Source organism: Cervus canadensis, chromosome 3 (assembly GCF_019320065.1).
Source record: "Cervus canadensis isolate Bull #8, Minnesota chromosome 3, ASM1932006v1, whole genome shotgun sequence".
Classification (NCBI taxonomy): Eukaryota; Metazoa; Chordata; class Mammalia; order Artiodactyla; family Cervidae; genus Cervus; species Cervus canadensis.
The window spans coordinates 49,209,807-49,224,159 of record NC_057388.1 but is presented as its reverse complement, the minus strand read 5'-3'; the positions used below and the strand labels follow the sequence as shown (position 1 = coordinate 49,224,159).

Sequence of the window (14,353 nt, the reverse complement as noted above, 5' to 3'; positions counted from 1 at the left end):
CACTCTTTGTGGTTCACTTGCCCTGGGGAAAACTTGCTGCCATGTCATAGGTACCAATGTGAGAGAGCTTAAAAGTGGATCTTCCCCAGTTGAGCCTTGAGTGACTACAGCCCTAGTTGACCCCTGATTGCAACCTTGCAAGAGGCTCAGAGCCAGCTCACCTAGGTAAGCCACTCCCACCTGCCTGACACACAGAAAGCTATAAGATGATAAATGTTTGTTATTTTCAGCCCGCAAATTTTGGAGTAATTTGAAAGTAATACAGAGGTTTTCCACTAGGAATCTAGGAATTTAGTGATTTGGAAAAAAAGAAAAATGAAAAGAATTATTGCAGTTTTTGCTTCATTATATTACCCCTGGACACTGCATAAATATATGGAATCTTCTATATAGTATAGTTAATAATTTTCAGTACTATTGATAAACCTACTTGTTTTGAATAAGTTTTGTTTTTTTTTTTTTTACTTGAATAAGTTTTGAATAAAGATCTTTCAACTTTGAGATTTAACTTGTTCATTTGTATTTCGTTGTTTCTTTTAAAACTTTTTTTCCTCTTCCTAAAACATACCTATTTTGCATCAGTACCCTGGATATTTCCTTGACTCATGCCCCATACTTTGAGGGTCCTCTTGTGTGTGTGACTAATCACCTCAGGGCTTTCTGTGTTGGTGCAGCTGGTTTGCAGACACTCGGGTTTCTTATAATCAGTCTCAGGTTTGTCTAGGAAGGAGGAATTCCTAGCTGGTGACAAATAGATTGTCTTTCAGATCAAAATCTCTTGTTCTACAGAAGTTACAGATGAGGAATATGACTCATTTAAATTATTACTTATCTTCAGAGTCTCATTTTAGAGGAAAAAATAGCGATTTTGTAGTTAAGCTCAGGATTTGGAGTTAGAAAGGCCAAGATTCAAATCAGCTCTGTCTGCATTTGGCAGATTGCCCGCAAGATAGCCGGGCAGTCTTAGACAAATTACTTAATCTCTCCAAGTCTCAGTGTCTTTATTTGTGAAATAGGAGTAATAACACTTTCCTGTCAGTTGTCTTGAAAATTCAATCAGGTGATGTATGTATTGTGCCTGGTAGGTATTAACGTCTTAACAAAGGGTGCATGTGCATACTAAGTTGCTTTAGTTGTGTCTCACTCTTTGCGACCCTATGGACTTGTAGCCCACAAGGCTCCTCTGTCCATGGGATTCTCCAGGCACGAATACTGGAGTGGGTTTCCATTTCCTACTCCAGGGGATCTTCCCGACCCAGGACTCAAACCCAGGGTCCTGTACTGCAGGCAGATTCTTTACCAGCTGAGCTACCAGGAAGTGAAGTGAAGTGAAGTCGCTCAGTTGTGTCCAACTCTTTGCGACCCCGTGGACTGTAGCCCACCAGGCTCCTCCGTCCATGGGATTCTCCAGGCAAGAATACTGAAGTGGATTGCCATTTCCTTCTCCAGAGCTACCAGGAAAGCCCCTAACAAATAGTAGTTGAGGTATTTTTATTACCACTTCTACCTTCACAACTACCAGTGGTCATTTAAGAAAAAGCATAATTAGAATTGCTTCAAGGTACCCTAACGAAACTACAATTCATTATTGTTTCCTAGAAAAAAGCAGCAGGATCTACTTCTGGTCTTCGTCAAAAATGTTACTATATTTATTGAGGTTGTATAGATGTTTTAAGTAACTTACGATTTGATTATATCCCAGACCAAAGTAGACAAATTGTCTTGGTAACAGTCCTTTTATCACTTACCTAATACTGGTACTGCCTTAAGGAATGTAGGGAAAGACTGACTGGGAGTTATCTATTTAATTTGTTTGTTAAAGTTCCAGGAAGATTGATCCAGTACCTCCAGAATAGAATTTATTATAAACTATTTAGACTGAAAGATCACTTGTTTCCTTTTCCTTCCTATCACAGTGATGTTAGTGATGATTTACTACTATGTGTGAACAAAAATGTGTCAGTTCATTTGTCTCACAGTGGATTTTATGATATAGTTTCACGAAGAGCTATGCCTTTGTACTTCATGCACTGAAAAGCTGAAAGGATGTGAAAATGAATTCTAGAATCTGCTATGAAGAGTTTTATTCCCACTTGCTTCTGAATAAGTGGTCCTGACAACTAAAGACCCTTACTTGATTATTTTATTCTTGGTATAATATTTTGATCTCAAATTAAAATTTATATTTCTTTCTATTTAAAAAGAATTAATATATTAAATATTTATCTGACCTGAGGTCTTTCCATGTTCATGATCTATGTATGCTTAGGCACTAGTGGTTAAGAACAGGCATTCTGCAGTGCAGCTGACCTTAGACCTGTCAACAGTTTTCTGCTTTAGTTTCTTCACCTGGATGAAAATGCAGATAATAATTAACAGGTTTCATAGCATTCTTACGAGTATAAAATGAGATGACCCAAGTAAAAATTTATAGCCATGCCTGACAATATAATTGCTCAATAACTATTTGCCATTGCAGTTATTATCACCACCACCCTGCCAGAGCCCTTTTAAAATCTTTATTTTTTGTGAAAAGCAATGGGAATTCCTTGGTGCTATGTCATAAAAGATTTTATTAAATTAAAGCAAATTTTAAATAAGTAGATAACACTTTCTGGCATTTCTATAAATCTCAGGCTGTGCAGCAGACATCAGGAATTCAAATATGAACTAGAAACTCAGTCCAGTGGGGTAAATGAGTATCATAGTATAGAAAAAAAAAAAGGAATAAATAATAGCATTTGAACTAAGACCAATGGAATTCAGAAGAACTCTGCTGAGGATGGTTCAAAAAGGATACAGAGTAACTGCTGTTTGAATTGGGTATATACAGTAGTGTTTTACCAGATGGAGGAGAAGAGCAATGAGATCCAGGCTAGGGAGAAGCGCGTCCTGAAGCCGAGCATGGCTGGGGGGAGGGGGGTGAGTCGGAGGACTGAGGGTGGTGCCAAGTTGAAAGGCCTTTCTCTGCCAGGCTGAGACACGTGGGATTCATTGAACTCACTAAAAGTATCTAACAAGGGTAATATTATGACCACCTTTGGGTTTTATTAAAATAATTTTGGGAGAAGCACTATGACATTACATGAAGGGAATGATCAGTTTGGAGAGTGTGATCCCAGGTTGATGTGATAGAAATTTGGACATGAACAGTGGAGTGGAGATGAAAGAGCAAAGTGTAGTTTTTAACAAAACTTGGACATTAAAAGCATGACTTTGACAAGGATAAAGAGGCCTTCATGCCCAAGTTTGGGTAACTAGATAGTGTAATGACTTTTTCTTCATTATTCTTCTCATGTATTTAAGAATTAAGTGAGAGATGGAAAGTTTTTGTTCTTATGAGCAAAGCAAAATATAACAGCAATTTTACTAGGAATGATTAATCATACCTCTTAATCACAATAAGTTACTTCTTTGTATTCCCACCTAAAAAACTTGACAAACTATATGAAAGTTAAAGGTGCCTCTCTTTATGTTTAAGTCTGGTTTTCTGTGTAACCTGACCTTTTTTTTTTTCTTTTTTTTTTTTTGGTGGTGGGTGGTCACTGAGAATCTTAGTAGATATTGGGAAACAGGCATTGAGCTAAATAACTAAAACAGTTTAAAATCTTATGTTAGATATTAATGAAAACATACCAATTTGAACTTGGGTTGGGGGGAAACTTCAAAGATTATACCAGGTTTCTAGAAGAGCCATGTGCTGAGAGGAATTATTTAGAAATTTAATTCCTTTGTCCAGAATATTCACTTATGTGAATAAGATCTAAAATACATGAGTGTATTATGAATATATGTGTGTATACATATATATATATATATATGTGGATGAATACATTTGTACATGTACAGAGAGAGAATATATATGTATTTCATATAATCTACCTTGGTCAGCTTCATTCCAAGATGATTAAAGAATTCTTAGTAACACTTGTGTGTTTAGTAACCACATATGATTTTTTGCTCCAGAGGGGAATTTGGTTATGAAAACAGCATGAATCAGATGATCTCACTATGAATACTGAATAATATCTTCCAGACCTAAATTGTATCCAAATCAAGTCAGACTGTATTCGAAATACCAGATGTTCCCTACTTTCCTTTTTCTTTAAAGTATCTGATATGTAATACCCTTTCCTGGGTCAGAAGGGTCACCTGAAATATTGCCAACCTATGTGGTTGCCTGAAATTATAAATACAGAGAAATTGATCCCATTCTCATTTCTGTCTCTGAAATAAGCAGGAGATGAGGGATATTTGTAGGCACGGATCACAGTGCTATATGTTCAGTATCTGGATCCTATAGTTAATGATTTAAAAAGTCTTATTTGTCTGTGACTGGTATTTTAGGATAAATATTATACAATCATTTTTATTTTTTCAAAGGACCTAGATAGGTATTCCTAAAGCATGACTGTTTTTTCCAAATATAGTCAATCCAAAGGACCTGTTTTCTTGGACACTGAAGAAGAAAAATTAATCTGTCATATCCTTGTATTGATGCTGGCCAGAATATGTTACTAAAATTATATGAAGCAGACAACTTTTGGACTTGTGTGCTTATGAAAAACACGTGTTTTCAGGCACCAAGTGTTGACTCTGCAGGGAATACTACATCCCATTTGCTGCTGAAATAATTATGTACAACAGAACTGTGTCTTACCCCTCAGAACTTAAATTTTGTGTTTCTTATGTAGTTTTTAAACTACTCTTCCAAGCTGAATTCCAGATGATTCTGACCTGTTAGAGCCAATAATACATTAGCTTTCTCAAATAATTATTTTCTATTTAGTATTTAAATATTAAGCAGGTGACCATGCTGAATAGCAACTGAGATGAAGTTAATCTGAAACACAAATTTCAGCCATAATTTTAGAATTGAAAAGCGTCTTAGAATTGATCTAGTTCAGTTCCTTCATTACCTAGATGAAGCCTAGAGAAGAAGAGTAACCTCTAAAATCACTGGACTTGGTCATAATTCCTTAGGACCACATCACAGTTTTCCTGACTCTCTTCCAATGCTCTTTCTACATTTTCACCATTTAGTCGTGTAATTCTTGATCATTAATGCCTGGTATAGTTAGTTCTCATATATATATTACATATAAGCACATATATATTGGTGTTTATATTAGTCCAAGGATCTGACCTTCCTGTTCTAAACAGCCAGGCTGCCTTAGGTGAGGAACTAATACTTCCTCTACCACCCCCTCCCACACACTGTGGGTATCATTAAATAACAACTTCTTGATCTCATCACTCACCAAGAATTCTCCAGCCCAGAAACCTGGGCAGAAATTAACCTATACGATCTGGATGTCTAAGAGTAGTAGCCATAACTCTTGAGGAAAGGAGAAGGACCCTGACTGACCAAAGAACGCAGTCTGTACTGTGGGTAAAGGGAAGCACGAGGTATAGAGAGAAGAATTCTGGGTCCTGGACTTAAGGGAATCCTGAACACGAAGTAAGCAGGAAGAGAAGTCGATTGAGCCCTTAGAACAGATGGTAGTCCAGACCCTCAAACTGAGACTAAGAAAAGTTGGAGAATCCAAGCTCCTGTGACCTCTGCCCAAGAGAGTCTTGGAATAGGTCTTGAGAATGTGCCTGGGGAAGCTCTGGCTTTGAAATTCATTTTACTACAAAGTAGACTTAGTACATTTTACTTCATTTTATATGTCTGACTTGTTAAAGGGAGGATGGCAGATGCCTAAATTGGGGCAGGAACAAAAGCAGAAGGAAGTTACCTCATACCAGTAGAGATATGTCTGCTGGGGTGCAATTTTATCATATAAATTAGGTTGAACAGTATTAGAGGACACATTGTACTCTGGATTATTACTTAATCTGAAAGTAGGCAATCTATAAAACAGTTTTCCACAGATCTTTGTTGTTTGAGTAGGATACAAAAGCTTTTGTGTCCTAACAGAGTTTGTGCTTTTGTATCCTAACAGAGTTTGATAAAGAGGGTAAGATTATGGAGGAAGTTCCCATCCCAGTAAGTGGCATAAATTAGAGATCTTCAGTGCTAGGTGTTAAGGAGGTTGGGTTTATAGCTTCATTTATATCTATAAAATTTCTCCTAAGGAAATTCCTCTAAAGAAAGTAAATTTATTGCCAGTCTGAAACTCTGATCACTTTAGCTGCTAAAATGGTTTTGAAACCTAGGTGCTTTTTTTCACTTGTGCATTGTTTTTTAATTAGAAACCTTGGGTTGTAACAGGAGAGTGTGTGTATCATATTGCTGTGACCTCATTCTGCTGTCTTTCATTTACTTGTCTCTTTGTGGTATTTTGAGAGTCTCCTCACTCCTTATGTATGGACCCCAGGGGAAGAGGAATGTGTGTGTGTTTGGGAAGGTGGGAAGGGACACATCCTTCAGGTGGACACAAACCCAAACTGCAGGAAAGAAGATGAAGTTGATCTTCCAGGCAGGCCAGCAGGAGTAGAAGAACACTGGAGCAGTGCTTTCAGAGCTTTCCAGGGCAGACTGCAGAACTGTTTTCTCAAATTACTGCTTCTCTCAGAGTTAGGTCTCCTAGTCTCCCTGAGGGTCTTCTGAGGTTTGGCCTGCAGAACTTAAGAGGGGCTCTTGCTCCCCTACCCCCCATCCCATCCTGTGTGTGCATGCCTTTTCTCTAGGACCTTCCTCCTTAGAGTCTCATCTTCTCTCTGGGGATGTCTTCTTTTTTAAACCTGGTAACCTAAGACATGGTGCCAGATGCTTCAGGAGGTTTATTTGTTCCTCAGGAAAAGGAAAAAAGAAGGATAGAAAGCCCCACTTGGCCTGCTATAAGGCTGGCCCTGTCACCTCTCATGTTCTCTAAGAGTTCCTCAACGCTAACCATGCTTCTTCTGTCACAGGCTTCAAATACGGTGTCCCTTCTGCTTTGTCCCTCCACTTTACTGAGTTAGATGTTCATCCTTTCCAGCTTATTTCATGTATCACTTGTTCAAAAGATCTCTCCCATTCTCCCTGCCTGATTCACGGTGTCTCTATACGTAGGCTTCAAAGTCATCTCCATTGAGAGGTATTGCAGGAGACTTGGGGCTTGTAGTCCTTTTCCTTGAAGCAGAAATGAGCCAGGGAATCTCTTTGAAAAATGGAAGGGCTCCCACTGGACACCCTACAGAGTCTGCCCCCGAAGCACAGTGGAGCACAAGTCAGACACTGCGTTTTGGGTTAGTTTGCTGTTGACTGGCCGTGTAACCAGCAGCAAATCATCTCCTCTAAATTTTGGTTTCCTGATTTCTCACATCATGGGGATGTCTAGGCCTGTCCAGCACGAAAAATATGTGGGGCACTTTAAAAGAGTAGATGTTCATGGAACACCACCAGTTCTAATAACTCTCATGAATAAATTGATAACAATTTTAAGAAGATTAAAAAGCATGTAGGAAAGAAACAAATTCCCCCTTTCCAAGGCTGACATCCCTAAGAAAAAGAAATGCAAAAAGACAAAATGGTTGTCTGACAAGGCCTTACAAATAGCTGAGAAAAGAAGAGAAGCTTAAGGCAAAGGAGAAAAGGAAAGATATTCCCATCTGAATGCAGGGTTCCAAAGAATAGCAAGGAGAGATAAGAAAGGCTTCCTCAGTGATCAATGCAAAGAAATAGAGGAAAACAATAGAATGGGAAAGACTAGAGATCTCTTCAAGAAAATTAGAGATACCAAGGGAACATTTCATGCAAAGATGGGCTCAGTAGAGGACAGAAATGGTATGGACCTAACAGAAGCAGACGATATTAAGAAGAGGTGGCAAGAATACACAGAAGAACTATATAAAAAAGATCTTCATGACCCAGATAACCACGATGGTGCTATCACTCACCTAGAGCAAGATATTCTGGAATGCAAAGTCAGGTGGGCCTTAGGAAGCATCACTATGAACAAAACTAATGGAGGTGATGGAATTCCAGTTGAGCTATTTCAAATCCTAAAAGATGATGCTGTGAAAGTGCTACACTCAATATGCCAGCAAATCTGGAAAGCTCAGCAGTGGCCACAGGACTGGAAAAGGTCAGTTTTCATTCCAATCCCAAAGAAAGGCAGTGCCAGAGAATGCTCAAACTACCGCACAGTTGCACTCATCTCACACACTAGAAAAGTATTGCTCAAAATTCTCCAAGCCAGACTTCAGCAATACGTGAACCATGAACTCCCAGATGTTCAATCTGGATAGAAAAGGCAGAGGAAGCAGAGATCAAATTGCCAACTTCCATTGGATCATCGAAAAAGTGAGAGAGTTCCAGAAGAACACCTACTTCTTCTTCATTGACTATGCCAAAGCCTTTGACTATGTGGATCACCACAAACTGTGGAAAATTCTTCAAGAGATGGAAATCCCAGGCCACCTGACCTGCCTCCTGTATGCAAATCAAGAAATCTGTATGCAAGTCAAGAAACAACAGTTAGAACTGGACATGGAACAAAAGGCTGGTTTCAAATTAGGAAAGGAGTATGTCAAGGCTACATATTGTCACCCTGCTTATTTAACTGATATGCAGAATACATCATGAGAAATGCTGGACTGGATGAAGCACAAGCTGGACTCGAGATTGCCAGGAGAAATACCAATAACCTCAGATATGCAGATGACACAACCCTTACGGCAGAAAGCGAAGAAGAACTAAAGAGCCTCTTGATGAAGGTGAAAGAGGAGAGTGAAAAAGTTGGCTTAAAACTCAACATTCAAAGACAAAGATCATGGCATCCGGTCTTCATGGCAAATAGATGGGGAAACAATGGAAATAGTGACAGACTTTATTTTGGGGGGCTCCAAAATCACTGCAGATGGTGACTGCAGCCATGAAATTAAAAGACACTTGCTCCTTGGAAGAAAAACTGTGATCAACCTAGACAGCATATTAAAAAGCAGAGGCATTACTTGACCAACAAAGGTCCTTCTAGTCAAAGCTTTGGTTTTTCCAGTAGTTACGTATGGATGTGAGAGTTGGACTATAAAGAAAGCTGAATGCCAAAGAATTGATGCTTTTGAACTGCGGTGTTGGAGGAGACTCTTGAGAGTCCCTTGGACTGCTAGGAGATACAACCAGGCCATCCTAAAGGAAATCAGTCCTGAATACTCATTGGAAGATCAGTCCTGAATATTCATTGGAAGAACTGATGCTGAATCTGAAACTCCAATACTTTGGCCACCTGATGCAAAGAACCGACTCATTTGAAAAGACTCTGCTTGTGGGAAAGATTGAAGGCGGGAGGAGAAGGGGACGACAGAGGATGAGATCGTTGGATGGCATCACCGACGCGATGGACTTAAGTTTGGGTAGGCTCCAGGAGTTGGTGATGGACAAGGAAGCCTGGCGTGCTGCAGTCCATGGGGTCACAAAGAGTCAGACATGACTGAGCGACTGAACTGAACTGAACTGACGCCTTCAAGGCACTTGCAATCTAATGTCCTTTCCAGACTGGCACTGAATTCAGCCACATGTTTATTCAAAAAACTACTCTGCATAAAGTATCAAGCCCTGTGAGACACTTAGGAGAAACCCTCTTATGTGGTCAATACTTTCTGAAATTTATAATCAACCAATTACACAAGTACATAATAAACATAAGCATGCTAATTATGTTACATGCTAATTAATAGCATGCTAATTAATACTGTTACATGCTAATTAATACTGCACAGTAAGTAAGTGCTGCAGAAGTTTTTCCAGGAATTCACAGGAGGGGTATAGAAGTTAGTCATGATGCAGCGAGTAAAAGTAAAATTTAAAAGGCTAATTGTCATTTCCAAACTTAAATTACTGAGTAATTTTAAATATCTGGAACTGTGAAAAGGAGCTGGACAGGACTGAGCAACTGAACTGGCTGAAGGCTGATTTTGTAAATCAGCAATGAGCTACACTGAGTTCTTAGTATAAAACCTCTCCTAACTGATTGAGGTTCTAGTTATATTAGCTGAGCTTCCAAGTTTCATTCAGAAATACAGAATGAGGTGGTATTGGTCTAGTATGTTTCTGGTATTTTAGGCCAGTATTGCTCAAACCAGATGATTCAGATTTGAAGGTAGGCAAGAATTTGTTTAGGTGGCCATTTAACTTAAAGGCAGAATCATACTTAGTTCTCCATATTATATAAGCCAGTAAACCTTTGTTTCAGGATTTTATACGCACCTACAAACATGTAAGTTTGTATGTGTGTGCTTGTTCTCTTTCATGAGATAAAATGTATTTCTGTGAGTTTAGAAGCAGCTGATTTAAGCTGAGCTATGTGATTAAGCCTTAATAATATAATCTTAATTTTCATCTGAGGTTCAGTTTAGCAGGAGATACATGGAACATAGTATGAGGCAAAACCATATACCAGACAGATTCAGGATTGTTACCTCTCCTGTAATGGAAAACTAGAATTGGCTGGAAAAGTAATTGACCTTTTTAGATTTGCTGTTCATTTTACTATGGATATTGTAGTGGAGAAAAAACTCTTTAGTTATGTTCATCGCAAAAGACCAGTAAACTAAAATAGCTAGAATCTCTCTGTCTTTTGGTAATCCGTTTTATTTCTATACTGTGAACTATAATGATCAGTGACAAGAAAATAATTTGATTCTTTCAAAAAAAACAAAAACAAAGTGGCTAGTGTTAAAATACACAATTTAGAGAATTTTTAATCTTTTGAAAATTGGTAATGGAGACATGGCAAAGGTAATAAAGTGTAGTTAATGCTGGACAGATTTTTATCACGTTTAGCAAATATTCTTGAAATGGTCTAACTTTAAAAATCGTAGGTTCGCCTAAGCAGCTGGGTAGACCAGCTGGTTTTGAATATGCCCTTAGTTATGTAGAAGGATGTGGTAAAATTCTTAAGAAAAAAGGAAGGGCTTCATTTAAACTTCATGGGCTGATCAAGCTGATCTTTCATGGAACAAGTTAACAGTGTGTTTTGTTTTGTTTTAAATTTTTTAATCGAAGGATAGTTGCTTTACAGAATTTTGTGGTTTTGATTGCAGTGACAAACACAACTTGGTAAAGCTACAAAAGGGAACCATTGAAAAAAATCTCTTGTCTGACTTGTAACACTCACTCCAGACACTAAACAGTAACAAATCTGTCAGCAGTCAGCGATATGAATAATCGAGGCACTGGTGATTTGTTGATGTGCTGAAGCAAAGCTAGTTGATCTTTTTCACTCTAATGCCAATAGCTGGGTACAGAGCTTACATTGCCTTCTGGTGTCCTTCCCTCATCTGCACCCCTCCTCTTTTGCTTATTAAGTCATGTCTCAGCAGTTCCTGAGAATTACTATTAATACGGTAGAAGGAAAAAGATGGTTTGCTATATAAGGGCAATAGTACAATCCCTGCACTCCTATCTAGGTCATAAGAGCACAGACCTTGGAATCAGACTTGGAGTCAGATCTCCTGTACACCATTTATTAACACTTTGATCTTAAGTAAGTTCTGTGGCCTCTCAGAGTTTCAGTTGTCATCTCTTAAGATGGAGAATAGAATTGCCTACTTTATAAGTATTTTATGAGGTTCTGTAAAATTTCAGTGAGATAAGTGCTCATCTCTATCCCTGTCGTTCAGTGTGTTTGTTGTTGCTATTATGGTTATTATATTTATAAAAAATAAAATAGTAATATTAAATTGATATTTAATTAAATAATTAAAATAATATTTCCCCAAATTGTTTGCATATTCCTTGTTTGCCAAAAAATAATGTCATTTGGGGCCAGACTTGCTTTCCAAGCTCTGGCTCCTCTGACTGTTCCCTGTACCTATTATATATATAGGGCATGTAGTGGCCAAAAAGATAAATTCATGACTTTTTGTGACTTTTGCAATATGTGTAGTCTTCTATACAGTTGTATTCTAATGCTTTTTTGTTCATGAAAAAGCAATAAACACAGGGTATGTTGTGTATGCACTTGGAATCGCCATATAGCATACCTGGGTGTCATCACTGACTAAACAATGTGATACTCATAAAAGATTTGTTTGAAAGTTATATCCAGAGGAGTGGTAAATGGAATTAAAGTTGTAGTCTATTGATTTTTTTTAAAGATTTTCTAAAAACATAATAAATCTATGTTGTTTTCTCTTTAACAGATGGGTCTAGGTCATGAGCAAGGATTTGGAGCCCCCTGTTTAAAATGCAAAGAAAAATGTGAGGGATTCGAACTGCACTTCTGGAGGTAATGTTTTAAAAACTGAAACCACATTAGTAATTTCTACTTTTTGGCGCTGCTTCCTCAGACACTGGAGACTGCTTACAAGTTATCCAGCCTGGTTGCTAAGTTGTGATCTATTGTATTCTTTTCTAAGAAATAAATAAGAAATAAAGATATTCTGACTTCCTATCATTATTTGAGCTTATTGGGCTATAGTCACTGTATTTATTTGCTTGATTTATTTGCTAGTTTTCAGTTTTCCTGTGAGACTAAAATATTGAATATGTCTCTTCTCTGAGTGGCAAATAAGTTTATGGTAATCCTGAAGGACTATTTATTAATTTAATTGTTATTCTTTTATTAAGAATGGACAACTATTCTTTTATTAAAATGGACAACTATGCACATCTCATCTGTATATTTGTGATTAAACAATAAATACAATGAGTTGAGCATTCATGTCCTAGTTGTCAGGAAATGGACTTGAATCTAGTTGTTTTGTTTTGTTTTGTTTTTTTCAAAATTTTCAGCTGTAAATTTACTACTGAAAACCTTTGAGAAGCTTGAGTTTAAAAAAATGATAATCCATTGCCATTGTCTTGATTTGAATCAAGTGCCTACATATGGAAGACAAATGTTAGTGGATCAAAAATGTGAATTTTTTATAGCTCTTATTTGCATGTTTCTTTTAAAATCATTATTCTATGTCATATAAACCTAAAACTGGTATTTTAAATCCATTCTTTTAAAGAACATAAATGTCGTTCATCAGTGGCTGCCAAGACCATAACGATAGTTAGTAAGTGTTCAAAGTTAGAATTAGCACATTATTGCTAGAAGAAAAAGATTAAAGTGATCAGCCGTACATCATTAGGATGGCAGCTGACTGTTAGAATGAATCTCATTTGAGGACCGCTCTTGCACTGCATATTTCCATAGGAAACACTGTCGAATAAAAAATGTCATTGGCTCTGGGGTTGTATACACTATAAGCTAAAGAAGAATGTAAAATAAAATTTGGGATATTAAGTTTCCTTAAAAGCTCATTTACATAATAAGTTTTAGGAAACAAGGACAGTTTTAAATAGTGAAGGCAAAGGAAACCTTAGCCCTCCCCCAAATGATGATACAGTTCTTTATGTGTAAGGAGCTAAAATGGTCCAGGGAATTTTAAAATTACAAGACTTTACTGGATCTTCTTTGTGCTACGTCTCCAAGGGACATAGCAGTTTGTGAATATGTCTGTAATATTTTGGCACGGTAAAGTCACCAGACACAAAATAGTTGTCACGCGTTAGAATATTTCAGCTCCTGAGGAGAGCACAGCTCTTTGCACTCCGTGGGTTTTGTGGAGAGCTGCACTGCCCTCTGCTGGACACAGTCCTTGCTTTGCAGTCTCAAGTCATGCTCTTTTTAGTTGGACTATACATTTGCCAAAACTGCTAATGAGATTTTTATTTAAAGCTCTTTCCTCAGTGATGGTGTCTTTTCTCTAAAGCAGGTTAGTTTATAGTAGTTTTTATTTGTTCTATATTACTTTTATATTGTAGATAACTATCATCTGATATTTTCAGATAAAAATATCAGATAAGAGCAGATCTGGATGACATGAAAGTCACTTTATTCATTATCATTTTTTCATGTAGTCTCATCTCCTGACCTCAGTATTATCTGAGAATCTGTTAAGAACCATAAAAGACTACATCTTCTAGTTACTAAACACAGTGTTATGTATGTGATGTAAGCTGACGCAGTCATGGTACATCATTTCCTTGTTTGCACTGATTGGTCCATTTAGCCATTTATGAGCACTTGACAAAAGTCAGATCAGTTGAAACTCTTCCTAGAGGTGGTAGTTGTTGAATAATTTCACCCTCTAGGGACCTGCAAACTTCTTGTGTTTCTGATTGCCTCAGGTTGCTTATAAGAAACCATATGCAAGTAAAAAGAAACAAACTCTGGCTACTGCCTAGTAGTATTTTCATTAGCATGTTGCTGCCTGATCTCCCAGGGTCTCAGAACTCAGGCTGAGTTATTTGCTGTTCTACACACATTCACCAAGCATCTGTTATGATTTAGGTATTTTGTCATGTGCTAACTCCAATACTTTGGCCACCTGATGCGAAGAGCTGACTCATTTGAAAAGACCCTGGTGCTTTGAGGGCACGAGGAGAAGGGGACGACAGAGGATGAGATGGTTGGATAGCGTCACCGACTCA

At 37.7% G+C, this 14,353-nt stretch overlaps 1 protein-coding gene across 1 annotated transcript in view; it reads left to right on the top strand.

The window, feature by feature from the left end:
- Positions 1 to 14,353, top strand: part of TES (testin LIM domain protein) — a 55,400-nt gene that overhangs the window by 15,862 nt on the left and 25,185 nt on the right. The window contains exon 2 of the mRNA XM_043463130.1: positions 12,073 to 12,158. Coding sequence (XP_043319065.1) covers positions 12,073 to 12,158 — 86 coding nt within the window. The remainder of the gene's footprint in view (positions 1 to 12,072; positions 12,159 to 14,353) is intronic.